At 38.7% G+C, this 26748-nt stretch overlaps 2 protein-coding genes across 5 annotated transcripts; one reads left to right on the forward strand and one right to left on the reverse strand.

Moving 5' to 3' along the window:
• Positions 1 to 67: 67 nt before the first annotated feature.
• Positions 68 to 1752, forward strand: LOC116932597 (NAD(P)H pyrophosphatase NUDT13, mitochondrial). Its single transcript, XM_032940376.2, has 5 exons — positions 68 to 614; positions 686 to 965; positions 1031 to 1171; positions 1241 to 1466; positions 1530 to 1752. Exons 1-4 carry the CDS (start codon positions 156 to 158, stop codon positions 1441 to 1443), a joined length of 1083 nt encoding a protein of 360 aa, XP_032796267.2. The 5' UTR covers positions 68 to 155; the 3' UTR covers positions 1444 to 1466; positions 1530 to 1752.
• Positions 1166 to 8972, reverse strand: LOC116932576 (pickpocket protein 28). Of its 4 annotated transcripts, none has more exons than XM_045179655.1 (13): positions 7747 to 8972; positions 4523 to 4733; positions 3949 to 4048; positions 3764 to 3870; positions 3524 to 3692; positions 3255 to 3400; positions 3031 to 3163; positions 2882 to 2936; positions 2305 to 2520; positions 2161 to 2223; positions 1935 to 2094; positions 1765 to 1856; positions 1166 to 1663 (listed from the first exon to the last, which is right to left on the reverse strand). In XM_045179655.1, the coding sequence occupies exons 1-13, from the start codon at positions 7955 to 7957 to the stop codon at positions 1476 to 1478; spliced, it is 1851 nt and encodes a 616-aa protein (XP_045035590.1). In that variant the 5' UTR covers positions 7958 to 8972; the 3' UTR covers positions 1166 to 1475. The 4 variants fall into 4 exon arrangements, with proteins under 4 accessions (XP_045035590.1, XP_045035591.1, XP_045035592.1 ...); XM_045179656.1 differs by having other exon boundaries at positions 3524 to 3689; positions 7747 to 8969; XM_045179657.1 differs by having other exon boundaries at positions 4523 to 7563; positions 7747 to 7885.
• Positions 8973 to 26748: the final 17776 nt, after the last annotated feature.

Below are 26748 nucleotides of genomic sequence, written 5' to 3' on the forward strand. Positions count from 1 at the left end.
TGATATTTTATTGAAATTACTTTGTCGATTTGGCAGACATGTGTTGACGTATCAACATTTTTTATGATAAAGGATTTCTAATATCGTCTGCTTTTGTCGGCCTTGACCGAATTCCGATGTGTTATTCTAATTAAAAACAGTGATCTTTTGATATCATGAATTCAAGAAATGTGTGTCATTCGTTGGCTGCAGCTTTACGTTTCGGTAGCACTAAATTAAATAGGTCAGGATGGAATCCAAGCCGAAGATGTCATTCGATCAGCAATATGTCTGGCCAGCTGGGTGGACAACTTTCTTATGTCCAGCGGATGAAAATGTTGCAGAACCTGCGGGAGAAAACAGGGATAACCGAAGAAGTAATAAGAAGAGGCAAATGCCTGATATACTACAAAGGAGACCCATTGCTAACTGATAATTTTAGCATTGCTTGGATGGATTTTGATGATTTACAAACAGAACCAAAGCTGTTTTTAGAGAATGCTATGCTACTGGGAATGGCTGAAGGTGGACAATTCCAGTTTGCTGTTCAGATTGTCGGCTTTGGTAAAGAATCTAAACAGGCTGTCTTAAGCAAATCTCAAGGATCATTTACAGATTTCCGCCTCAGTCTCATGGTAGTGTGACATAACCAAGAGTTCATATACTTCTGTCCTTACTTAGTCATAGAATCTTTCTTTCACTGCAGATGATGCCTACATATGAAGCCTCTCTTGCTTCTAAAGCTAAAGCTATTTTCAACTGGCACAGACGAAACACTCATTGCGCCAAATGTGGTAGTCCATCTATAAGAAATTCAACTGCTTCGTGTAGGACCTGCCACAAGTGCGAAGAAGTTTGGTATCCTACTTTGTCACCTGTTGGCATTGTGCTGGTGGCGGACAGCACGAAGAGTAATCTTCTTCTCGTCAGACAGGGACGCCATCCTAAAGGGATGTATTCGTGCATCGCTGGATATGTTGATTCTGGTAATAATCTTAAGTTTTGCTCCACAATTCAGTTGTGGTACTTAATTAAATCGATTTATATGCAGGAGAAACCTTGGAGGAAGGCATACGCAGAGAAGTAGCCGAAGAGGTTGGCCTTACTGTATTGAGCGTAGATTATAAAGCATCTCAGCATTGGTCTTTCCCAACCAGCAATCTAATGATTGGATGCCACGCAATAGTCAACGGTACATAATGTATTTTAAAGAGTGAAAAACGTTTTTAAATTAACAAAGTATTTTGCATTGTCAAACTAGGAAACGAAACCCTAGATGTTGACACGTCGGAACTGGAGGATGCGCGTTGGTTTTCGGTCGAAGAAGTCAGACGTTCATTGGACTCTATCAAAACCAATCCGCTTGAAACGATGTCCGCCATCAAAGAGGGAACAAACCAATTTTTCGTTCCACCCCGTGGAACTTTAGCCCATTCCTTGATCGATGCGTGGTTAAGCGGCTGAAAAACTAACGTCTTTTTTATTCGGTATAGAACTCAAATGTGGAGCCGTAGATGGCGTTTCTTAACATCAAATTCAACTGTATTCAGAGGGTGAACAGGTGCTGGTGCTAGAAAGACGCGATTACGACGTAGACAGGACCGCAAACCGCAGAAATAGAGGATCTCTATCAGGCTGAGGAGGCTGAAACCCACACCAAGTCCCAGTAAACCTCCCACGGCAGCTGATAAAAATCAATTTTAGCACAATTATATCACGAGATACATTAATATAACGCTGGCTACGTTTGTAAATAAAATAATTTTCAGTTTAGCTTAGCCTTACAAACGAAATCTTGCCATTCGTAACGAACGTCCCTGCGATACTGGATGCCGCTACGATCGCGAAAAAAGACGTGCAAAAGAGCCACGTTGTTTCTGAAACGGCCAGTTTGGCATGAATGAGATTTTCATTGGATAATCAGGAATGATTCAAAATAACGTTTCAAGCTCAACTGTAAATAAGATTCGTTTGAGATGATGTTCGGATTAATGTCACGAGCCATTCGGGACGACATGAAATCGCCATTAGGAAATTGACCGCGTGAAATGTCTGCCGAGTAAGACGTTGTGTTGCAATTCACCGGGCAGTGGACATCCTTCTTATGGAAATCATCTGCCATAAATCGTATAAGAACTAGTTCACGTCTTTAACTCGCTCTATTTACAGTTCCCTCCTTACGGAAAGCTGATTGAACACATGGTTTCTTTTTGTAACGGCAGATGGCTGTCGCTTCATCACCGACTAGAATAATCAAAAAAAAAAAGAGGAAAAATAATATATCAGTTATTATCTCTTAAGAGAAAAACAAAAAAAAAAAATAACCTAGAAAATAGAAGGGAAGGCAACCGCATTGCCGGGCGATGGTTTTCGCCATACGTTCCATCAAGCAATTCGATTGGCTGTAGCGGGAAAAATAGTTTAAAGTGTTCTCGTTGTTGTAGCGGCAATTGCGTGCAGTCGGAGCCAAAAGCCGAACGTCTTCCGTGCTGAAAATGGACGAGGCAGTTACACCAACGTACACCTCATCACCCGGCGATACTGTAATCGTTAGAATCGTTAGAAAAAATAAATTAAAAATTAAAAACAAACCATTTCCGCATTTAAAAACTGCTTGATATTAAGGAAGGAAAATGAAAGGTTATACGTTTCAAATCCTATTTGACACCGTATGGTGTTTCTTTTTAATCCGCAGAGGGGCGCATTATATAGAGATATAGCATTAGGGGAAACAATAATAAAACTTAAAAAGAAAAAAGCTATACACCCTTTACCATTTTCATTTGTTGGATAATTCAAAAAAAAAAAAATGTCAATTGAAAGGGCTTCATTCTTGCTTTGGCAGGGTTTTAAACATTCACTTGAAACGGGACACTTTATAATCGTGCATTGTGGACATTACCTGCGAAGCCCTTGGTCGACGGATCAGGCTGGTCTTCCGGATGATGGATTAACACCTTTTATTTTAAAATTTCCCTCATCGAAACATTAACGAATGTTTTAATTCAATTGCCACAATGATGAGATAGGTTATATAGAAGCATAACACACCTTGAATCCACGAAAGAAGGAAGAAGTCAGAGCGTAATCATCGATTTGCGCATCGAGCAGGACCGTCAGTCCCATTTGAACGCCCTCACCGTAGGCCTTGACGGGTTGCTGGCCTAGCGGAACGGCCCTGTTCCTGTCCACATCAAAGGTAGAGACATTTTTGGCGAACATCCGCCACGTTCACGTCCGCTCCAACTACACAAACTGCCCGCCTTATTATTTACCTCTTCCTGTTCAGGTGAATCGTCTGCAGATTGTAGACGCAACAGAAGCCTTGATTGGACGGCACGAGCTGGAAAATGTTGGAACAGTTGACCGGTTTGCTCTGCCACTCGCAATAGAGCAACATCTGCGAGCACGGCTGCGCCACCTGCACTAACGTATAAATCTCGTTGTCAAAAAGAAACTACACACTATACCTCAAACGTGTCACATAAATTTGAATGCAAGCGGCAAGGGCATCATATTGGTTCGGGTGTTATTATAGCATTACGTTACGCATGAAGAGAGTCAAGTTGGCCGACGTGAGATCGCCCATGTGGATGCTATCTTCCAATTGCGTGATGTAATCTTCGCCGCTATCGGGAACGCCTCCTCTCATCAGACCACCCAGCAGATCGAGCACGTTTTCCCGACTCATATTGGCATCGCGATAGAACCTGCTTTTATTTACGTGTGAGTTCTACTTGATTTTTAAGAATAGCAGAATTGAATGGAAAATCAAATATCTTACTTGGAGCTGATTAAACTTAAAACAATCGCGTTAGAGACTTGATTGACGTTGCAAATGGAAACGGTCGGGAAATTGATTTGCGAGTTGGGGAAATCGGTCGATTCCACCTTCGCGTGTAGATACGGAAGGATTCGCAAAAATGATCGGTCACAGCAGTTATTTGAAATCGTTTGAATGTAACCTACCGAAATAATAACGGGCGATGAAACCCATTTGGACCACATGCGCATAATGAAGAAAACAGCTGTGCAGAAACAGGCCAGGAAAAGGGCAATCCATAGGAACCTCAAAAGTGGGGGGGAAAACGAAAAAAAAAAACATGTTGATCAATCAATCAATTATTTAAAAAAAGGCGTCTGTTTCTCTCGCGTGTCTACATATATGAGTCATGTGGGTGGATTAGTGTGTGTAAAAAAAGAAGAATTTGAACGGCAGGTGTGGCATCACGCTCTGCCGCTCGAACGGAACCGCTGCTGCCTTCGACATATAGCCGTCAATTGAATTCTTTCCTTCGGCTCGAACACAAGTTTTCCTTTGATTATATTCTATAGCGTAGGCATCAGGTGTATGTGATTAAAATAATGACGAGACACGGAAAACGGACGCACGTCACGACAAAAGGTGTTACACACCAGTCGTTCACCCGACTCGAAAGTGACCCGCATTTATGCAATTGCCATGGATGTGAGGCAATCCGTTAATTCCATTTGAATTTTCAAAAGGCTTTACATAATTTTTGTTTTTTTTTGATTTTGTTACCTTTCTATGCAGGTGGCCTGTTTTTCGGCCGCATATTTCAGGCCGTGCATGGACGTGGCGTGCATAAAATCACGCAGGTGGGTGCCGAAAGTCGGCGGGATATCGGTCGCATGAACGCACCGTCCAAACCTGACGGCCATCTTCTTTTCGCTTCGTTCCTTTTTCATCCGCTTGGCCAGCACGCCGGCCGTTTGGCGTTTGGGAACTCCGCCTAAGATTATCATCGGTTTGATGCGATTGCGGATCATTCGGGGCATAGCGGCTGTCGTCCACGGATCATCATCACTGTCTCCATCGCTACGATGGATCGAGAACGGATTGATTCGATGGCCCACCGCTGCTTCCGTCATCCTTCACTGTCTCTGCTCTATGCGTCCACTACACACACACACACACACACACCCAAAATCCGCACCGGAATGGTCGGCCCTGCTGAGCTGTGAGCAACGACTAGTAAGACTTTCAGAGAAGCTTATTTTTATAAGGTTCTCACAAAGGCCGGGCCATTTGCGCAAATGCAAAACTGTCGTGTTAGTTATCGTCTAATTATAAAAAAAGCAAACGAAGGCAATTAACGAATAGGGGGGGAGCGAGGACTTGATGACCTGTTTTTTGGTAGCTAATGATGGGCAGACGTTTTTATTGTGCATTTCAGAGTTAAGGAGCTTCTGCTTATTGTATGTGGATCATTAATATGCATGTGGAGTTCGCCGGGCAAAGTGGGGGAGGGTGTGTCTCTATCTCTTTCTTTTTTTCCGCAGCGGTAATTAAATATTTGGCAGGAAGAAACGTGCAACAAAAAGGAATGGGCGTTGGTTATGGACCTGACGCCTTTTCGGTTTTTGAAAACTCAAAAATTCTTTATGACTTTAAAGGACAAAAGAGTCGTAGGCCTTCCACAAAAAAACGAAATATGAATTTTTAAAAGAGGAAATCCTATACACCTGCACCGCCTTCGCTGCTGTGTCTCTTGTGACTGACCACCCTGAAATTATACATTTCCTGGTGCCCCACAAGTCAACAATAGTCACAGGGCGTGTGGCTCTCTCTCAAACGTGTGTGTGTGTGTGATTGTGAATTTGTATGATACAAAAAAGGCGGTTTTCAAGGGTCGAACAAAATCGGAAAAGATTCGCATCCCCCTTCAAAGAGTTGGCCCATTTTTGCCCCTTTCGTTTCAGAAGAATTTTTCTAAATAGGAAACTGCCATTTGACCTTTTTAAACGGTGATTGCTGTTGAAACGAAGCACGACATTTATGAAAACGAGCGCATGGAATACAAAAATAACGACCTCCTTAATTCCCTCCCCCTAAATTAAAAGGTGAGGGAGAGTCTACAAGAAAAAAATGTTGAAACGCCTCGCTTAATAAGATAGGTGTCGTGCGGTTGCGGTTTGCGGTGCAACATGGAAATTCTTCCCCCCCCCCCAAAAAAAAAAAAAATTTAATTCCTTCACATTTTCAAAACTCGGTTCCTAATCCTCGCCTTAATGAGAAAACATTATCAGCCACTGAAATCAGAAGGAGATTTGAGCTGTGACCAGGTAATCAGCAGATGCTGGCGGGAGTTCCCATTGTGTCTCTCGCGCGCTCCATTCAAACAAGAAATTATCGATGGAAAATTCTTTTCTCGACACCGTTACACATCACGAGACTCTTGTTATCTGGATATCGGCTTTCAGATCACAACGAAAGCACCCACACACACACAAAAAAAAGGGGGGAAAAGAAAGAAAATCATCATATTTCATAAATGATATGCTCGTGCCACACAACTGAAAAATCCGTCTCACGTCGCGAGTTTCCACGTCACGCTTTCCTGGGTGTGTTTATTTATAGAACTGAGAAATATATTTTATATTCTCTTCCGCAATATCTCCGGAGTCTCTTCCATAAAACAAAAAAAACAAGAATATGCATATAGATCTCCGAAAGAAAACAGCAGGACGGCCATGAGTCCGCGCATCTATCCGAAAACCTTTGGCCCCCATGACGCGTTTATGTAACACACACACACAAAATCGAACGGATTGGATGACGATCGGAGAGAAAATGCTGTTGATGCATCCCGAAAACTGCTGTTGCACAGTTAATTTACAACTTGAAGGCAAACATTTCCACCCCGCAGCGGAGAAGGCCCCCAAAAAACAGAAGGGGGTTGAAAATGCCGAATGCAAGATAAAATCCTATTTTTTTTAAAGAGATATAGTATATATAGTAGTATAGACCATCATGTTAGCAGCAGCAGCAGCAGCAGTCCAACTGGCTCGGCTGTAAATCGCCCAGTCGTTAAACGAAAGGGACCCCAAAGAAAAATCCATCGAGTGAACCCGCTGTGTTTCTTTTCCTTTTCTTGCATCAGTAGGAAAATGTTCACAAGGGGTTGTTGTTTTTTTTTTGTTTTTTTGTTTAGTCTTCCGTATATAGACAAAGTGTAGGGGCTAGTCCCTGTAATCTTTTTTGAATAATAAAGGATAATAGCTTTCCAGAGGTTTTCGTCTCTTCAGCTTCCAACAATTTCAATTGTTTTCTATCTACACGTAAACGAGACGAAAGCCTTGCCTATATAAGGTAGATATAACAAAATGCACTTTTGGAAAAATTCGAAATAATGAGAAACAAAAACGTGTGACATCGTTAAAAACATTCGTTTGTTTTTTGTTTTGTTTGGAACGCCAATGAGGAGAACCGAAACAAACGCTCATCTGTGGCACATTAGAAACAGCCAAAAGGCTTTGAAATTCAAATTTAAATTAAGAAAGAAAAGAAAAAAGCGTTTTCACTCTATTAAATACAATTGCAGTATGCATATAGCAGGTGCGAAAGGGCAATGTCTTGTAACATTTTCCTTGAAAGATTTTTTTTTTTTAAATAATAAAATAAAAGGATCCGGAATCTTTTCGCTTTTCAACAGGCGGGACGGAGATACGTGGAATGATGGGCTATACAAGATGGGAAAAGGTAGCCCGCCGACTGAGAGGCCTTAGCTATAGCCCCCGTGCTGGGCCACCGTTCCAGGCAGCCTTCGTTTTTCGTTTGGGCTACGTGTAAAAGGTTTTCGGACTTAATTAACAGAAAATGCCGAGATGTATAGAATAGAAAAACAAAAATATTCAACAACGAACAAAACAAAATAAGAAACGGCGTATGTGTGTGTGTGTACATATAAATCATGATAACCTGTAGGCTATAGATCTCCAAAAGACTTTAAAATGGAATGTTACCCCAATCCGTGATGTGCGAGACGACGGGGGGTGCGATTCTTTCCAGCAAAAGAGAAAAGAAAATCCGATTCGCTTTTGTTTTTTTTTCTTGAAATTTTGTGTGTGGTGTTACACAATCAATCTCAATATGTTTGAGGTCTGCATACAATTGCCACGAGCAATTGTGGAGCAGACGACGTTCGCTAATCAACAACAAGTCACTGCAAAACATTCGGCAAAGAAAGCAACATCACATTCGCACAGTATAGAATTCACCCAAAAACTAAAGTTTAAGGCCTATCAAAATGCTGGCCAAAGATGGCGTCTGGGTTAACGTTGAATGTCAAAATTTTGTTTTGTTTTCGTCGGAACAGATGCGACCTTGCCAAGTTTAAATTATCTACAGAAGGAGAGATTCGTTTTTTGTTTTTGTTTGGGAAATTCAATTTGCTCATTTGAAATGAGTCGATTAAAGTCGTCTATTTTGGGAGGTCTATATATACAAGAAGATTTGAAAGAAAAAAGATAAATGGCTAACTGAAAAGGGCCCTCAATTACAAAATGTGTGCACGAAAGAAACAAAAGACTGTTGACTGAGATGTGCTGGCCGATTGAATCGAAACACATCTCTGATATGATGAGTTAGGAAACAAAGAGGGCAAAAAGATGCCTAATTTGAATATATATAGACAGCCAACAGCGACACAGAGTCGAGGGCGGTTCGCTCTTTCTCTTCTCCTGTTTTATGCGTGCATTTGAATATCAAGTCACGCCATCCACCTGTAAGACACACGTCCGTTAGAAAAACATATCCATTGTGCTCTTCGTGTTGTATACCAACGAACTGATGAGACTGGACCTCTATATCGAAAGAGGATTGTTTGTTTTCAATATCCATTGCGTGATTGGACCGTTGGGGCCTCACAGTCACGTGACTGGGCACTGCAACGTTGTCGGCGGTTTATATAAGGAGAACCCCCATTCGAGAGAGAGAGACCCCCCCTCCCGTCCGATTGTTCATCTGATTTTCGTCTATTGATCTGAAATGTGCGTTGCTTTCTTGCTATTCGTGTAACTAAATACCATTTCCATATTCATGTCGTTATTATTGGACGCAGCAATCTAGAAAAAAACAAAAAACACAGCATTTTCTCTTTGGATTTTCATTTTCATAGAGCGCCGGAAGCCAAATGAATAGCACCAGTACACAACAACAGCTGTTGTCTCTTAAATAAATCTTGAATTCAGCAATGCATAACTAATTAATCGCCTTGGGTCACTCATAGGCAGTATAGGTATGGCTCACGTAATGATCTGATTTTCTATATTCAACGTCATCGTGAATGTTGCATATATACAGGCGAGTGAATAGGCGAAATTTCAAACGAACGAAACACAACAACAAAATCCAAAAATGTCTTGCATAATTTGTTATTTTTAATTCGAACAAAGAAATGATGAAGAATCAACGGCAGGTGAACAGTCACGTTTCTAGGTCATTCTAATGTTTTATTCAATCAATGACGATCTGAAATTGAGGAACGTTGGAAGATGAGTGTATACGATAACACAATCATCGATGAAGAAATCGTTGCGTCATTCACGTGCTGTATAATGCTCTATCACGCCTTAATTGATTGGATAATGTTAATTTTTTAAAAAATGCAACTATATATAGAGTTCGGTCTGCATCTTTCATATCATAAAGAGTGAACTGCGTTCTGCAAAGGCTGGCAGGCAAAGTGAAAGGCGACCAACGCCCACCTTTTGTTTTCACCTTTAAAAAACAAAAGAAAAACGTTGCTTTTGAATTGATCTCTAATCTCATTTAAAATCTCTTTTAATATTCATTTCTATATGTACGAGGGGTCAGGTTTCCTTTTGATTTCGACACACGTGTCTGTATGCAAAACATTTTGGTAGCCCACCCCCCTTTCTATACAGACACGGCTATGCGCCTCAGGTGAATTTCGTTTGATAAATTATTAATAGAAGAACCGCTTTGATGTGGAGCAAAAATGTTAACACGAATTTGCGAGAAAGTGGTTCGTTGCTTTATGAAAAAAAAAAAAATAAAATGAGGGTCAGCACAGACAATTTTAGCTCTCACTTTGGTTTTCGGCATGGAACGCCCATCGTTCGTTTGTTCCAGCAGCCGGCGTTAACATATTCAATTTCACTGTTTCTATACAAGTTGAAGGAATTTTTTCTTGAATTTTTTTTAAGACGCCCCAACGTTCGACCAGAGGCGATGAGACCCGCCCATTGTTTAACTGGACCCCCACAAAAAAATGTTCCAGTTTCAAATGAATTCGGCCAATTCCCTTTTCCTTTTCTAACGCCCATATACGACAATGTCGTCACAAAATATCGAACTTAAAAAAAAATGAATTAACGTCGCACCTTCAACAATTGAGTGAATTAACAGGATGACATGGCCGTTACGTGCCCATCAAAAGCTCCACCTTTTTCTTTTCTTTTAGGTGTGGGAAAGAGCCAACTCTATAGTGAGAATTTGACGAGTGCTGGTGATGCAAACAAAAACAGGATGCGCATCAACATTCACTCTGCAGTTTGCCATGTATACACACGCAGCAAAACATGGACCATAACGACATGACCGGCAATGACATAAAGGAGGGGAAAGCCCATTGAAACAAGTTTGAAATCCACGGTCGACTTGGTGTGTATACACGAGGACCCGGGGCAAACGAACAAACAAAACAATTACACCTTCACAGAGGCCAGACGACAATTCCAGGCAAGACTCCCCCCTAAATATTTAAAAATATAAAAAAAAAACGGATTTATTGAGAGATTTATTTAAAAAAAAAATAATAATAAAAAAAGGTGTTGATAAGAAGATTAACAAATGCTCTTCTGACCAGTCATGTGAGGTCACATTTCTATTCCTAGTAGGTTAGGTTGTACTCACGTTTTTTTTTTCTGTTCCAAACTCTCTATACGCACAGCACAGAAAGGACGAAGAAAGTGACGAGTCACGGTCGGAGCAGTTTGGGCTTAGTCGCCAGCGTGACCATCTGATTATTATTTTTTGTTAACAACCGACAAACTGAAAGCAGCTCTTTAATTTAATTGAATTTTTTTTTGGTATATTAAAAAAATAAAATAAAAACGAATCTTTTGGATGGAGGATATTGTGGACAGGTCTGTTGTTCCAGCGCGTCGAGCGCGGAGAAAGAAAAAAAAAACATTCAAACACCGATGTCAAATAAAAAGAATAAGGACCTTAAAAAAAAAAGAAGCCTCGTCACGGTGCCCCTTTTCTTCTTTTTTTTTTTATTGTTAGAGTTTTTGGAACCTTAAAATTATTGACAAAAGGGAAGGGGAGGGGATATTGAAAAACGACATGACAAAAGAGTTCCGCCAACTAATTTGTCAACATTTTTTTTTTTAATTTTATTTATTATAAACACGTTGAATATTTGATAAGGTGAGCGTCGGTTCTCAATGGAACACCGGACGTCTGGCGTCGTTGCCATAATTTGTCATACAACTATACGCCAAGTGAATTCATTCGAATGTATTGAACAAATGAAGACATTTACATATTATATACAAGTCAAGGGGAATTTGCCGCAGATTGTCAACTAGTTTTAATTAAAAAATTTTAATTCAAACATGTCGACAGAAGGATTTTTTGCTAATTGACAGCATTCGTTAGACTCGATAACGCGCGTCACAACTCAAGGGAAGGTCGCACGTGTAATCTCAGTCCACCTATAAGGACATATGCCATATATTTTAGGATTAATGTAAGAAGCTTACATATCTGTATATACACATTTATACGTTTTCCCTTCCATTTTTTTTTAAACCGATCCAGTTGTTTAATAAAACGAAGAAAGAAACAGAATTCCTCAAATAAAAAGATGCATCGTGCAAAGCGACTTTCACTCGTGATTTAGTGTATGTTCTATAATCCTTACCTTATTAGATGATGCAGTTGCTATTTCACTCGTTTTCATTGGCTGCACTTTGTTTTGATTTATGGAGGCCGGTGGACACGTTTCTAATGGACGTTTGTTTCTTCAGTTGCAGGGACACAATATGAAAACAAAACGAACATGTAGATACATACATCCATTTATAGACATCGTGTCAACGTCTGTGTTCAATTGCCAGAGTGGAAGATTGAAGAATCGAATTAAACTTCATGAAAAAACCAAAATGAACTCGTTCGTGACAGCCATTCCATTTTTCATTTGCAGTTGATGTACATGACAATAATAAAATTCAATTTAAATACAACACCTACTATATGTAATGCATAAGCCGCTGCAGAGATCTCTGCGGATGTCCTGTTGCTTTGACATAAAAAGAAAACGACAATCCAAAATCCCAAGGAATTTCTCTTTTTATATTCTATTTCTCTGTGTCCTATCTCTCTCTATACGAGTTCACGCATCGCAATGTTGTTCATCGATGCGAAAAAATAGACAAACATGTGAGCGCCCATGTCATCAGAAAGAATTCGTCAAGAGCGCGGGCGGATTCGAACGATATGCGCGTAAGATATCGCTGCATGTTGTCCCCCCTATATATATTCTATAATCTCTTCATGAATGGGTGGATAATAAACGAGTGTAAAACTTAGCCATGAAGAAGAAGATGATGCTTTTGAGTGGGCAGCGAGAATGAACAATTCGGACGTCTGGAAATTTGAATAGGACAGCGGAGAGAGGAGAGGGAATCCTGTGGAAAGAGGGAGAGAGTTTTTTGTTTGTTTCGATTGCGGTCACCAGTTAATCCGCCGTCTTCGATGCGGAAGCGGATCTACATAGAAAAAAAGGGAATTAACGGCCAGATGTTTTGAAGCTGAACACAGTGAGATTTGTCTTTAAGACGTCCGTTCTTTGATCCCCGGCAAACAAGGGGATGATGTAGGCAGCACACAAGAGAAATGTGCTCAACTCAGCACAAAGGACATTTTCTTTAATGTATTAAGTATATGTATTTACCAATCTTTTTGTCCCGGAACTGGATTCTTGTTTGTTGTTGTTGTTGTTGTTGAGAAAAAACAGCAGTTTGAAATGGTTTGAATTTGGCGCCAGATAGCAGGACCTTATGGCTGGCTCCTTGTAATCAAATCATTTTTTAACCTTTTATTCGAAATTATTTCCTTCCAGCAGTTGTCACAATCTTTGTAATATTTCAACCAAAAAAAAAGGGAGAAGTGAAACGATGTCCCATCAAAGAAAATGCGGATTGGAGCTGAATTTCAAACGCAGTTGACATGTAGCGGAATAAGGAAATGAAAAGCAGGTGGTCTCCATTAAAAGTGTTTAAACATTTCGGTTGACAAACAAACACAAAACTCAAATAAAAATCAACTTGAAAACGATATCGTTTCTATATTTATTATTAAAGAATAATAAGGTGTGCATCCGCACGACGGCCTTTCCAAAAATAAAAAAAAACTCGGACCGATTTGTTTTTGTTAACCCGACCGTTGTCTAATCAAATGTGGCATTCATTTGTGCGTCTGAAATAGCGCGCGGCTGGCCGTTTACGATGAAATTCACGGCCATCAGCGCTCGTCATCGCGCCCATTTATGTCATTGCTTTTTGTTATTCCTTTATATAGAAACAATCGGAATAAAAGCTTTTTGAAATCTTCCTTCACATGACGGAGTTTTGTTTTGTTTTGTTTCAAAATTCGGGATATGCTAATGTTGAAGGAGAACCGGTTTAGTGATTAGGTTTCGTGTTATCTGCTCGTGTGTGACTCGACACAATCACGATCCATCCTTCCCGTTTTTTTGTGTGGAATAACCGCAACTGTCGTCACCAGAGTTAAAACCCCAATTAAAAAAGACCACATTTTGAAAGGCTAAAAAGAGAAACAAAAAAGGATTTTTGAAAATGCGCGCGCATTTCAAATGTTTGTCTTTCCTTATTTAATGAGATAACACAAAAATGCGCTTCTTTTTTTCTTTCTTATTTAACCTTGACGGACAATAACAAGGACGTTGATTGCCTTATTCTTTCGACCACACACACGAAAACTCTCTCTACCCGATTTGAAACTATTTTCCGAATATAAGAGAAAAACTGTTCAACATCGAATCACTTTGGTTTGTGTAATTGCGGTTGTTTCTGCTTGTCTTCAGTCTTTTGTCAGAGGCTGCTGACGTTTGCTGTCGTCTCCTCTTGTTTCCCTGACATTATAAAGATAACCGCGTGGAAGTAAGGGGGGGTCATCCGTCTCTCCCCCCCCTTACCATTTCCAGGGGGAGATTAGAATCTCCGCCGTGATGGCGCGCTAAGGATTTCTTCTGCATCAGCTGAGAGCCTCTCGCAATATATACAGAAGAATTGTGTCTGTTAAAGAAAGAAAGAAAAAAAACGAATACACACGCGGAAATGTTTTTCCCAGGTGATGCACGCTCGGATGTCATCACCTGAAAGTGCCCAGGGGCATTCCAGTCAAAATGTACGAAAATGGAGGGGCTTTTAAAAGGAGGAAATAGACCGGTTCTATATCTCTCTGTCGGACAGGGTTTTGTTATTTTAGTTTTATTATTTTTTTATCAACACCTGGTCATCTGATCCTTCACCTTACACACACAGCTGCTGTTTCTTCTTCTGCTTGTTCTTCATTTTCATTTCAAATGAACCCGCGCAAAAAGAAAGGACCACACCTTATTTAATACGGATACAAAAAGAAGAAGAAGAACAAAATTGAATTTCTTTTGATGGCTTCATCTCCAAAGTCTTTCACATTTTGTTTAGACCAAAAAAATCTAGAAAATTCTCTTCTCCTCTTTCTTTCTTTTTTTGGACCTATCCAGGTAATTTATTACGTCCTCTGAAGGTCTACACAGAAGAGAACACATCCCAGCACATAATCTTATCTGTTAAATCCTTAAAACGTAGAAACGTTAAAGGGGGGGCTGTGTGCAAAAGACAAGTATAATAGTTTATCTGATTAAAAGGGAGCTAAAGAGGTATACAGTATAATTTATTGCTTTCAGGTGGACAATAAAAATGTCGTCAGTGTGTCGCACGGAAGAGACGTGGCTTTTCTTTCTTTTTGCTATTTTTAAACATTTTGTTGTTTGTTTTTTAATTTCAAAGTTTGTTTTGAAATCGTGTGTTTGTAAGACGTTTGCAGGGTTTACGCAACCGCAGAGCTCATATTCTTATTTGATATGCGCATCGAATTGTTTTGAAATCACGACTTAATCTTTTGATTTTTAGTTATCGTTCGACAAATTTGTCACATGCTGCGGTATTGTGTTGTATATAGTATAGAATAAACCAACATAAATCACCGGAGCAAACAAAAAAATATGTGTACGAAACCGACAAACGGAATTCTTTTTTTTTATAGCACCTCGGGGGCATTACACAACACAATAAGAAAAGAAAATTGCTGGAATTGAAAGTCGTTTTTTTTTTTTAAAGAATATAATGTACAATACAAAAAGATATATATTTTAAAAAAAATCTTGCGCGGGGCCTTTTGTGTCCGCAAAGAAAAAAGGTGAGAGAAACGAATCGTATTGTTGTACACACTAAAGAAATAAAAAAAAAGGGCCACTTGAATATTATGCACAATAACAATTGATAGATCCCCCATTCTATTCATTTTCAAAGATGGTGATGTGTGTGTGTGATCATCTAAAAAAAATGAAACTATTGAATAAGTCCGTTTGTTTTGATTGATTAGTTTTTTTTTTGTTTTTCAAAAAGAAATAAAAGACACTGCTGCACACATAGACGTGCAGGCCTCTATTGTTGGAATCATCGATATATATGAAAAGTTAGGGGGCGGGTTTAACTCAATTTTTCTTAAAAAAAAAAAACATGTTTATAATATTGTGCTCTTGTGCTGTGGTGTTAAATGCAGGGTCAAGTACTCCCACGCCTTATTCATGTCTAGACGTGATCAGAAGGCCCACAGGTATATATATCCCCCATAATGTTGTTCTCCTATATTCATAATCGTTTTCAGATTTCTTTTTACTAAATGCCCTGATGGAACTGTGAAGAAACAGGTTGGAAAAAAAATGCATATAGCGAGCGATAATATATCAATGGATTTGTACGGCCAACGGTTTTCAAAAAATTCGATGCACCGGAAGAAAATAAAAGAAGTGCTGTCTTTTCATATTTGCAGATGCGTGAAATTTTTTTTTGGAGGGGGAGAAAGGATATATATCGATTTATAAAAAAGGGGTGCAAAAGAATAAGTTTGTTTGTTTCCAAACAGGATTAGCCATGCGAACCGTGTCTTGTAAATATTAAAAGACCCACACAACAACAACAAAACCGCAGCACACAAACACGTCCCATTTTTTTTTTAAAGAAAAAAGAAAAAGAGGGAGGAGATCTATTCAAATGAATATATAGCGCACCTATAAACTCTCTCTCGAGTTGAGGCTGTCTGTATATAAAAATAAGAAATACGTAGAAACTTGTGTACACACCTGGATGTTTTGCGGTGTCTGTCGGCGAATAGATTGAAAAGAGAAAAATATGAAAACATGTAGGAGATAAATAGATAAGAAATGGCATTGAATTTGTTTTTTAATTCTATAGTGACATGTATAGGAGAGGATAACATAAGATCTGGAACAATTGGATACAGAATTTCATTTTCGACAGGGGTACAAATAAAGCTCAGAATTTGTTCCAGTTCTTTACACACTCGGACGGACGTGTTTGTTTTGAAAGCCCCAATTTACTTGTTTATACACATTGATTTTGAAAATGATTGACCTGCAATATAAATATCGACCTACATTTCACGATTGATTCATATAGCCGATTATGTACAGACACGACGAGGGAGAACTTGATTTGCATTTGTGGCCGATTTCATTCTCGTGATCACATTCGTTCATTATATTTTTTGTTGTTGCTTTGAATAAATCTAATTCAATTTACACTCTCCTCTATCATCAGGCAGAAATTCCAACTCATTCCGATGATGGAAAACTCACGACCGCGCTGCTGACTCGGATCAAAATCAATCGGAGCTCGTGCCGCGTTGGCAAGAACAAGTTGCCGCCGCTATTCACAAACGAAATATTTATATACGACAAGAAGGTGCTAGTCTTTTGTTTCCAGCGTTGAAGAAGAACGTCCAGCAGCGAAGAAAAACATTAGCGGCTATTTTTTTCTTTCGTATAGATGTACGTAGTTTATACGTGTAGAAGAAAGGCAACGTTTGTGTTTGAAACGGGTGGATGCGCAATGGGAGAGCGCAACCACCGCCTGCATTCCAATGGCGATGAACGATGACCCAGCAGCCCCCGTCTGGTATATAGGCAACAGGAGGACCTTTTCTTTAATGGTTTTTAAAACATTTATCTCGCGTTTTTCGTTTGAAAAGAATTTGAGTTCTATACGCCGCGCATGTGCGTTACATGTTCGCGCGGCATCTACATCAGTGTCCTCGAATGCCTTCGATTGCAATCGGCCAATCAGGTGTGGGGAATTCGATCCATAATCGGATGACGGCTTCATTTCGATCCAGTTTGATCGTGTGTCGAACCCATTCACCTTGATCTCGATGATACACAGGTGAGGCGCCTATATAGTTGATTTGGCTGCCAACATGTATAGCGAAAGAACGTGGATTGCATACATCAGTTCATCTCTGTGTAATGAATTTCCTTTGGAGGTATTCAACGCTTCTATACATCAGGAAAAATCAAGAATACTTTTTCTTTGAAAACAAAAATATATTGGATGAATATAAATTTATATTTACAAGATATTCCACAAGAAAAAGAAAAAAAGGGGTTTGGTATTATTTTATATATACGCGCACAGCTATATGACAACGGGGAGTCTATACGATATTACAAAAGTCTTTTTTTTTTTTTCTTTTGTTTCTTATTTCAGAATCCCACACCAGGGGACCTCTCCCTTTCCATTTTTTTGGTTGAATATATCCTGCGGAGTTTGGAGCCGGCCTAATATATTTCATCACGTATAAAAAGATGGAGGCTATATATATACGTGTGTATAAGAAAAAAGTCCACCCCTCTCCACACATCGAGTTAAGAAAGAAAAATCCCATAAAAATGGACAAGAAAGAGAGGGGAGAAACATCACGGAATCGCATAAAAACACAACCCAAAAAAAAAATTATTCGGGCTGTGTGCACGTGATGATGTTGTGTTGCAGAAAACACAAAAATCATGTAGCCAACGAGCGATCAGGTGGCCATTAAAAAAGAAATAAGAGAAACGTTTTTTGCTAAAAATATGTCGTTATGTTATGATGATAATAAAAGAAAAACTGGGGGAGGAGGAGGAGGGGTTTGGGAATAAATGGCGGAAAGGAATTATTCAAAACTACTGAAATGTTGAATGCACAAGCAGCTGTTTCTAGGAGAAATTTGAATAGACGTGCTGTGTATATCCCAAAGAAAACATTTCGAGTTTTTTTTTTTCTTTCGAATGTTTTGAAGAAAAAAAGAATTCTTCAGGTGAAGCTAATGATTGCCGCTAATTATAGAGGTCAAACACATTCCCCCCACTTTTCTCTGCCTTCTTCTGTGTCTTTCTTCCAAAGGCTGTAATAATATTGGACGCCTCGGGGCAAAACCCTTTATGCAAATGAGGGCTGTTGATAGGCTACGTCAAACTCACTCGCCAACAACAACAACAAACAGGTGAATATACAGAACTACATATATCTGTTGTTTGGCAAATTTTCTTTTTCTATTATATAATCAATTTTATTTCGATTCATTTCATCGAGAATGTGACCGACGATGGGGAAGAATGTTGACGCGACGTGAAATGGGCGGACGTTAAAATGATTAATAAAACGTTTTCAAAAGTGGCAAGAGAGGGAGGAGTAGAACTGTAAAGTACAAGAAGAAGATCATTCGAAAAATCAGATGAGGGTAAAAGCAAAATGACGTGCATGTCGATTGATTTTTTTTTTCATTCCACCTGCATATCGAGGGTCAAACGGTGGGCGTGAACTTTCTCATCACCTGACATTATCTTTTGAAAAGGAAAAATGAAATTCTGACGTATTACAATGGCCAAAAAAAAATCACATCAAATTCTTATGAATATTCAAATGTTCTACAAACAAATGAGAGGTTAATCTTTTTGACGATTGTCTCTATACGCATTTTCGATCCGAGTTTATCTATAAACACGCCGTGCAATAAAAAACGTAGAGAAAATATACAGACACGGCAGCCAACACGACCCGCCCACAAAAACAAATAAAACAAACAGAAAGAGGAGGGAAAAAGAAAGGGCGTTTAAAGGGCTGTGCGTTCTACATATAGGACGCAGCACGCGTGTTAATAACATAAGAGAAACCCAGCACTTGTCACGAGTCGATATCGCCTCCTAATGTGTGCGTAATAATATCCGCCAAACGCCCACAGCGTGAAATTCGAGATACACATCTGCAATGCAAAAAGGGAAAACGAATGTATTCGACACTGTTCAGCACATGCAAGAAACGGGGTCACCATATCGCCAGTTTTGTTTATATATACACAACGCCCTAAATAATTTAAATATTATTTTTTTTCTTTTTAATTTGACTGCAGGTGGTATAACGTGAGATCATTTTTCGATGTTTCGATCGCGGAAAAAAGAGATTTTTTTTTTGTAAATTGAGGAAAGGTAAAAAAAAAAATGATGGGAAAGGTAAGAAAACTCAGCGTGAGAAACATGTCGATCTATTTTTCAAATGTAGAGGGGGGGAGGGCTACATCTTTTTCCTTACTCTCGATAATCCATTGGTTTTAATGGATTGGGGCAAGATCTTTGCGTGTCAGTCTACAATTTTATTTTTTTAAAAAGATAAAAACATTTCTCCCCCCCCCACATATTCAAAATGAGATAATCTGCACGTGTTATTAGGAGATCGAAACTCTGAATCTCTTGTTCTTGTAGGATATATAAGAAAATAGTGATTTAAAAAAAAAGGGCGTCATCAGATCGGCGGTGACAACGGCTACCGGAATTTCCTTTTCAAATGTCAAGTTTACACGAATTTCTTATCTCGAAAATGCTTTTGATGTCATCTGTGCTGCCATTTGCGTGATGTCATTCTCACGTTCCCTTTAAACGCAAATGAGGAAAGCGGTTGGGTTTTCCTTGTCGAAATGGCAGGACCCACATGCAATCAATTCGACTGGCCTTTTAAAGGGAGAGCTGATTGGCTTTGCACAACTCAATCAAGACATCAGAAATTATAATTGAAAAGGATCGTTAGTGATGGGTTGTTTGTTTTTGCTCATCGATTCTCGCTAAATCAGATTGCGCCAATCGTTTTTGAAATTGAATTATATAACGGTTCAAAGTCTATATGACGTTCTTAGATTTTGATTTGAGATATGGACGAGTTTCTTGGGAAGGAGCAAATTATTCAAATTAGCCGATAGAGAGATGGGAAAATGGGGTTCACCTTAATATTAATTAAAAATTTTGGTCTGACCCTCTTCTGCCTTTAGATGGTAACCGTTATGTTCATTGATTTATTAAACGACATCAAAAATTGATGTTTTTCTTTCCTTGTAACATTTTTAATTGCTCGAGATTGAGATGATGTTTCAATCGTCTCTGTTATTCATTCCTGGAGCAACACACCTGTGTATAAGTACAGTGAATGATGTAGAATGTGGAAAGCAATTCAGCCAATCAGAAGAAACGATATAGAAAACATTATTTTTTTGTTTTTTCGATATGCAAATGAGCCATTCCGGAGCACATCACGTCATTGTCGTCGCAAAAAAATGTGGCTGAATCATGCCGTAAATATGATTTTCTATAATATATATATACGTTTTGAAATTCTTACACAACAACAGTTTGGCTTTGATGGAATTTTTCCAAAACATCATAATCTAATACACACACACATAGAATTTCAACATTTTTCTCACAAAGATCTCCGAAAAGGATTTTGTGTATCATGTTTGAATTTCCCTCTTTTCGAGTTGGCCTTTTTATCTGTCCCGACATATACACACGCAAATTCGTGAGTTCTCCTTGTGGAAATTTCCCACACATATTATATCTATACCCTTATGATCCTTAATGGACGCATTCTGTTTGTTATTTTTGTATATCGACCTTTCCTCTTAACGATAATTTCCCGTTACGATTTTTACACGTTTCAAAAGAATTCATTTCAACTTAACTTTAGACCCTTAAATCAGGTAGATATAGGGGGGGGGATTCATTTTTCTCGAAACATTTTCGGCAGCGCTTTAAATATATTTTTAAAACGCTTTCTTTTTGAAACGTTCAAACAGCAAAGAGGCGTGCATCTGGCGTCTAAAATAATGCCCCTTTTTGCAGTCGGGAGATCCTGTACGTGTTTTCGGGGGCTCCTGATGTGGCCTCTTCCATTTAGACGAGTTTATGTGCTGTGCGCATCATCACAGGTAAAAATAACAAACACGGACATCAGTTGAGACTATAGAGAAAGACCCCCATTTTTGTTTTTTTTGAGAGCTATTAGCATAATATACTGCATATTTGGACTTTCTTTCAGCTCACTTGTTTTCTTCTTCATTTTCTATTCAAAAAGACTCTCACTGAAGTTTTGTTGACGTGTGGCGCGCGCTGCTCATCACCTCAATTGATCATTTAGAATTCCCTTTTGTGCTGCGTCGCTATATTTCCCTCGCGTCAGCCAAAGATGAAAACAGTTGGCCCTGAAGCAAAGAGAAAACAGAATTAAATGCCTACAAGTGAAATTCCCTTTTTCTTTTTTTTTTGATTTAAAAGAAATGTGCTCAATCAAGTCGAATCACAGCTGATTGTAAAATGCTATGTACAGTATGTTCATTCAAATATATACAAAATAAGGAGAGAGGTTTAATGACCTTTTCTTTTAACGATATGCTGCGGATGTGGCCGGATTAACGAGGAATTCTAAGGGCATAGTTTCAGAAAATCATTTTTGTGGGCTGTGTGTTGAAATTGGAGATCTCTTCTTATATTTTCTGGAGCTGCTTAACGCAGTCCCTTTCACTAACGTTGAATACATACGTGAAAATCAACACCATCCGCGCTGGCGCCCACCGGTCGCCCCCCTTTTTTTTTTTCAAGTCCATTTTTTTTTTTCTTTTAAGGTGTCGATTGAAATATTCCAGATTTTTTGTTTGAAACTTAAGATTGGAAAAAATGCAAATTATTTGCGACCTTCTCAAATTTCAAGACTCTGGTTTTTTTTGTAATGGTGAATTCCGATTGAGAAATGGCGCCACAATTTTTTTTGAAATCACGGATCTAAAAAAAAAAAAATTTTACTCAACTTTAACCGGTTTAGTTCTCCTGTTATCGAACATTTCCCAAAGTTCGTTGCCTCAACAACAAATTTGAATATCTCGAGACGATTAGAAGTAGCACAAATGACACGCGCATATATAATATAGGCATATAATAGCTAATACTCATTAACTCTAATACTTTACCGGTTATTCCATCAAATATTTAAGAAAAAAAAAAAAACATAAATGCTGCACTCTCAAGTGTTTCAGTTATCATCATCTCACGACAACATCCTCGAAAGTTTCCATTTTTCCCCCACCAAATCCATTTCAAGAGAAGCCCAGTAGTGCGAGTGGGGACGTTCTATTGTTACAGTCACGAAGTCGTGCCTATTTAGCAATATAACGTCTGTGTATTAACACAACGCAGCACGTCACCACCGAGAAAAAAGTGAAACTTTATTTTCTGTGTGTGTCAATAATGTTTACGTTGAAGAGATGGGCCGTCTCTTATAAGCACGTCATTTGTTAGATGTTTCTAAGTAGCTCCATCACCACCTGACCACGTATAGTCTGTTTAAGAAATCATAACGCCCTCGGGGCAAATATGCGCACACCCCTCTGCAAAAAAAGAAACGACCTCTGTGTTAGTTTTTTTGGGGGGGAAGGTTTAAATCTGTTGAGTTTCACCGACGACGGATAAATTCCGCCCGTCGTTAAAAACAGAAAAGAGAAACGTGAAACCGTTAAGGCTGCGACTCTTTAAACAAAAAATGCATATGGATTGTATTATATTTTCAACGTCGAAACCATATGACACACATTGTTATGAATATGCGCGTTAATGTTTGAATTTCGGCTGCTGTCATCTGGAGGAAACGTATAATGAGCTAGGCCGGAGGAAATGGCTAGTCAACGCACCGACTGCGTGAGAAATGTTTGGCTGATTCCCATTCACATCAATTCCCGTTATTTAGTTCGCAATCATCTGATGTATATAGAAAAATCTATTATAGATGTAAGGCATTCACGGGTGAGCAATCAAATGGGTATGAAACAGTTTCTTCTTTGGCTCTCTAAATAATTGATAGGAGGTGTATATACGTGTGTCACAGCTGGTTAAATATACCGCAATAACAGTATATATTATATAATAGCTGCACTACGTTTAAGAGGCCAAACTGTTATTCATTTAGATTTTAAATGTCTTTTATTCTGCATCAGACCAATAATTTAACTGTGTCTCATTATAGAAGCTCTATATATAATTGTGTATACGCTCCAATTTCAGGGTATTTAAAAAAAAAACTTGAAAGACGCAGGCACGAATATAAAAGTCTTACGTTCCATTTGCGAGTTGTTGGGACGTCGTTAAAAGTTTGAAAAAAGGCGACCGTAATGAGCCTTGAATAGTCCCTGTTTTTCTTTTTTATATACACAGACACCATCGATTATGTATATATAAAGAATACAGTGTGACCACGTTCGTTAACGCTAATGACTAAACCGTAAAATAGAGAGACTATGCAACATGTAATAACAGTTAAATGTTTGGAATAAGTTAAAGACTGTCAATGCGCTGCGTAAAGGCTGTCCTTAGATGAAAAGCAATCAAGACGATCGTTAACTATCGATGATTGAACGACAGCTGTTTCAGCTGATAATATTACGAACGTCGGACGGAAGTTGGCAGCTCGTCGGAACGATGAATGACGCGACAAATGCCATCAATGAATTGGTTGAATGAGGTTCTATCAAGTTATTATTACAAAGTCATCAGATGTCAGGGGGGGAGGTGATAAAGATATAAGAAATATATTTTAAAAAATGGCAGATTATTATATTGTTAGACTATTATTACTAAATTTTGAATGTCTTTTAGGCGATTCGCGGTATAATAAATTGTCAGTGGGTCTGTGCTCACACAGCTGATGCGCTCGCGTGACAGGATTTTCCAAAAGGTTTTTTGGAACTATATTCAAAAGAAGAAAGAAACGAAACGTTCCAAACAATCAAAACGTGTCCATCGAGAGAAACGGGCCTTAAACACCGCAATAATCCGATAGATTAGAGAGAGAGAGAGAAAAGAAATATTTATATATCCTACACATATAAAAAAGAAGAGCCTCAAATCTGGTCGTAAATAACTTTTCTCTCCCCCCTTCTCTCTTATATTACACACACGTATATATAAATGTATATATATAAGTTTAGCATATGTCTTGAAGAAAAAAAGAAATATCCGGCTGTTGGGACTTTCTAGCAGCGCGTGAGCTCAATGAATTAAACATTTTCACAATGTATTAATAACGTACACACACACAGCATATACAGGGCGCACCGCTTGCAAACGTGCGGAATGATGATTTCTCTCTTTCAGACGTACATTTCAACAGCCATTTTATTTTATTTTTTTCCTCGAATGTGTTTTATTTTTATTTTTTTTTCATATATTTTGTGTGTGTGTGTGTGTATGCCGCTGCTTTTTTTTTTCTTTGGGAGATGCCAAATGGGGCCTAATCATCCGGTAATTTGAATAATTTCAAACTGCTGCCGGGGGCTTTCCAAAATGTGAGAAGAATTATCTCTTCATCATCGTCTTTATATGGCTGTATGGATGTGTTCAAACGCTGCCCTGATGCTATACATATATCGCCCTAAAACCAGAAAGAACTCTCCAACAAACAAAAAATGCGGAGGAATATTCAAACAAAAATTATCGTGATGTGGATTATAAAGAAATCAAACCCGCCCAATGGCCACATTTCAACGTTTCAAAAATCCAGTTTTCTTTTTTGAATAATCAAAGGGTCAATTGCACTGTGATAACAATGGATGACTAAGAGTTTCCAGTTGTTCTCGTATCATTTCGAAAATGATCATTATATTTCAAATTTACCTTTTGTTTTCCTCGACTTTCTGCTAATTACAATCCATCAAAGTGATTCGATTCGCACAGTTAACTCGTTTACTCGCTGTGTTACGTGTTAATGTACGTATATTATATAAGTAGCCTAGATCATCATTTTCTAATATATAGTCGATTATAAATGAAGAGGACCTTACAATTACAGGCAATTATTATAATTTTTTAACTTTGAATTTTTGTTTAACTCCAAATGGATATCCGGGTGCTCACACACACACACACACACAAAATATATGTTAGTATATATACATTTAATTGTATTTTAACTAACCGATAGTGGATACGTTCCAGATGTCGGTCCGCTACAGGGGACGTTGATGAGAATGAAATGCGATATTTTGAAGTAGTAATGCGAAACTCTTTCTTTTTTTTCGACACTATACGCCCAGCAGCTTTGGCCGTTTGACGGACGGCTTCAATTTGGTGGCCGTGTCCGTACATTAACGACCGTAAATCGTATATATCCATTCGCGATAGTTTTTACACAGTTCGTTGTTTAAAATAGATTTAATGTTAAGCTTTTCATTGTCGTCTTCATGAAATCCACAGTTGTGTTTACTTAATATATTTTTTTTTCTAGTCTGAATTCAAATGAATTCACAGCTTATAGAGGTCCTCCCTGCTAAAACTTGTTCCATTCCGGAACGTGCTCAAAGTCCATCTGTGTCGGATTATTTGAACTGCAATCCGTTGCAATTCATCTTTACTTGTCCCAATCAGTCTCCGTCTAATATATACCAACGCCCACATATTTCCCCAAAGCTGTGCGCATTTCTCTTCTGCATTTAAAGCTGAAAGTTCAAAGGTCTTTATCTATCATCGAACTCTTTTAATGTAAATGGGCTATATAGAAATGGCGTGCGGAAATCTCATTCAATCCCGGATTTCTCCGACATTTCAAAGAACGTAAAAGAAATTTCTTTTTTTTTTGGGGGTTGTATCACCGACATATTTTTCTTTCACCTTTTTTTTTCATTCTGCAGGAAGTTGGATGTCAACGAAGGAGACGTTTTGTTTCATGTTTTCATTTCCGATCGGTTTTTTTCCTTCACGAAGGGAGTGTCTCATCAAACTAATGGGAAAATAAAAAAAAAATTACTGGAACTTTGTTGGTTAACAGTCACCGAGTCGAAGAGAATGAGAAAAGTGATGACGTCATTGTTGAAAACATCGACGGCCAATAGAATTCCCAACACCTTCCGTTACCGTCTTTCCTATAGATCTACTCCCCTAACGCCATTTTTTATATTTTTTCTTTTCAAAAAAACTATTGAAGAAAAGAAAAAAAAAACATGGCGGATGTTAACAGAGCGCATCCGTGATGGTGCACAAACGAAAAAACTTTTATTGTTACCATTTTTTTGTGTGTTGTGTTTAGTTCATCTTTTGTCCGTGACTACTGGACCTGTAAGTCGAAGGCGCATCTCAGAGTCTCGAAAAATGCAGGTACACACACACCCGGTGTTCAAGTGCAACACTATTCTTTAGCTGCCCCCTTCTATTTTGCCTATACACGAACATATAAGAGCGCAGCATCGTATATCACGTGCATATAGTGCTGCAAAAGTCTTTTTTTGCTTTGACTCGCCCCCAAAAACGACTGGCCTTCTTTTGTGCTTGTTCGAAAAGAAGACTGGACATTGGAGAATAGAGTCCAGGTGGCTCCCAATAGGGCCATGCCCTTCTTTGTGTGGGGAAGGTCAAACGAATATTTTTATTTTTTTTTTTGCGCTTTTACCCGACAGATTCCCACCCGCAAAAGGATCTTTTTTTAACGGTGTGCCTTTTGTTTAATTGACTTGTGTGTTCAAACAACATTTTTTGTTGGAAGACGGGCCAGCACAGCTTCAATAGATAC

The sequence above is a fragment of the Daphnia magna genome, linkage group LG10 (genome assembly GCF_020631705.1).
Source record: "Daphnia magna isolate NIES linkage group LG10, ASM2063170v1.1, whole genome shotgun sequence".
NCBI classification, from domain to species: Eukaryota; Metazoa; Arthropoda; class Branchiopoda; order Diplostraca; family Daphniidae; genus Daphnia; species Daphnia magna.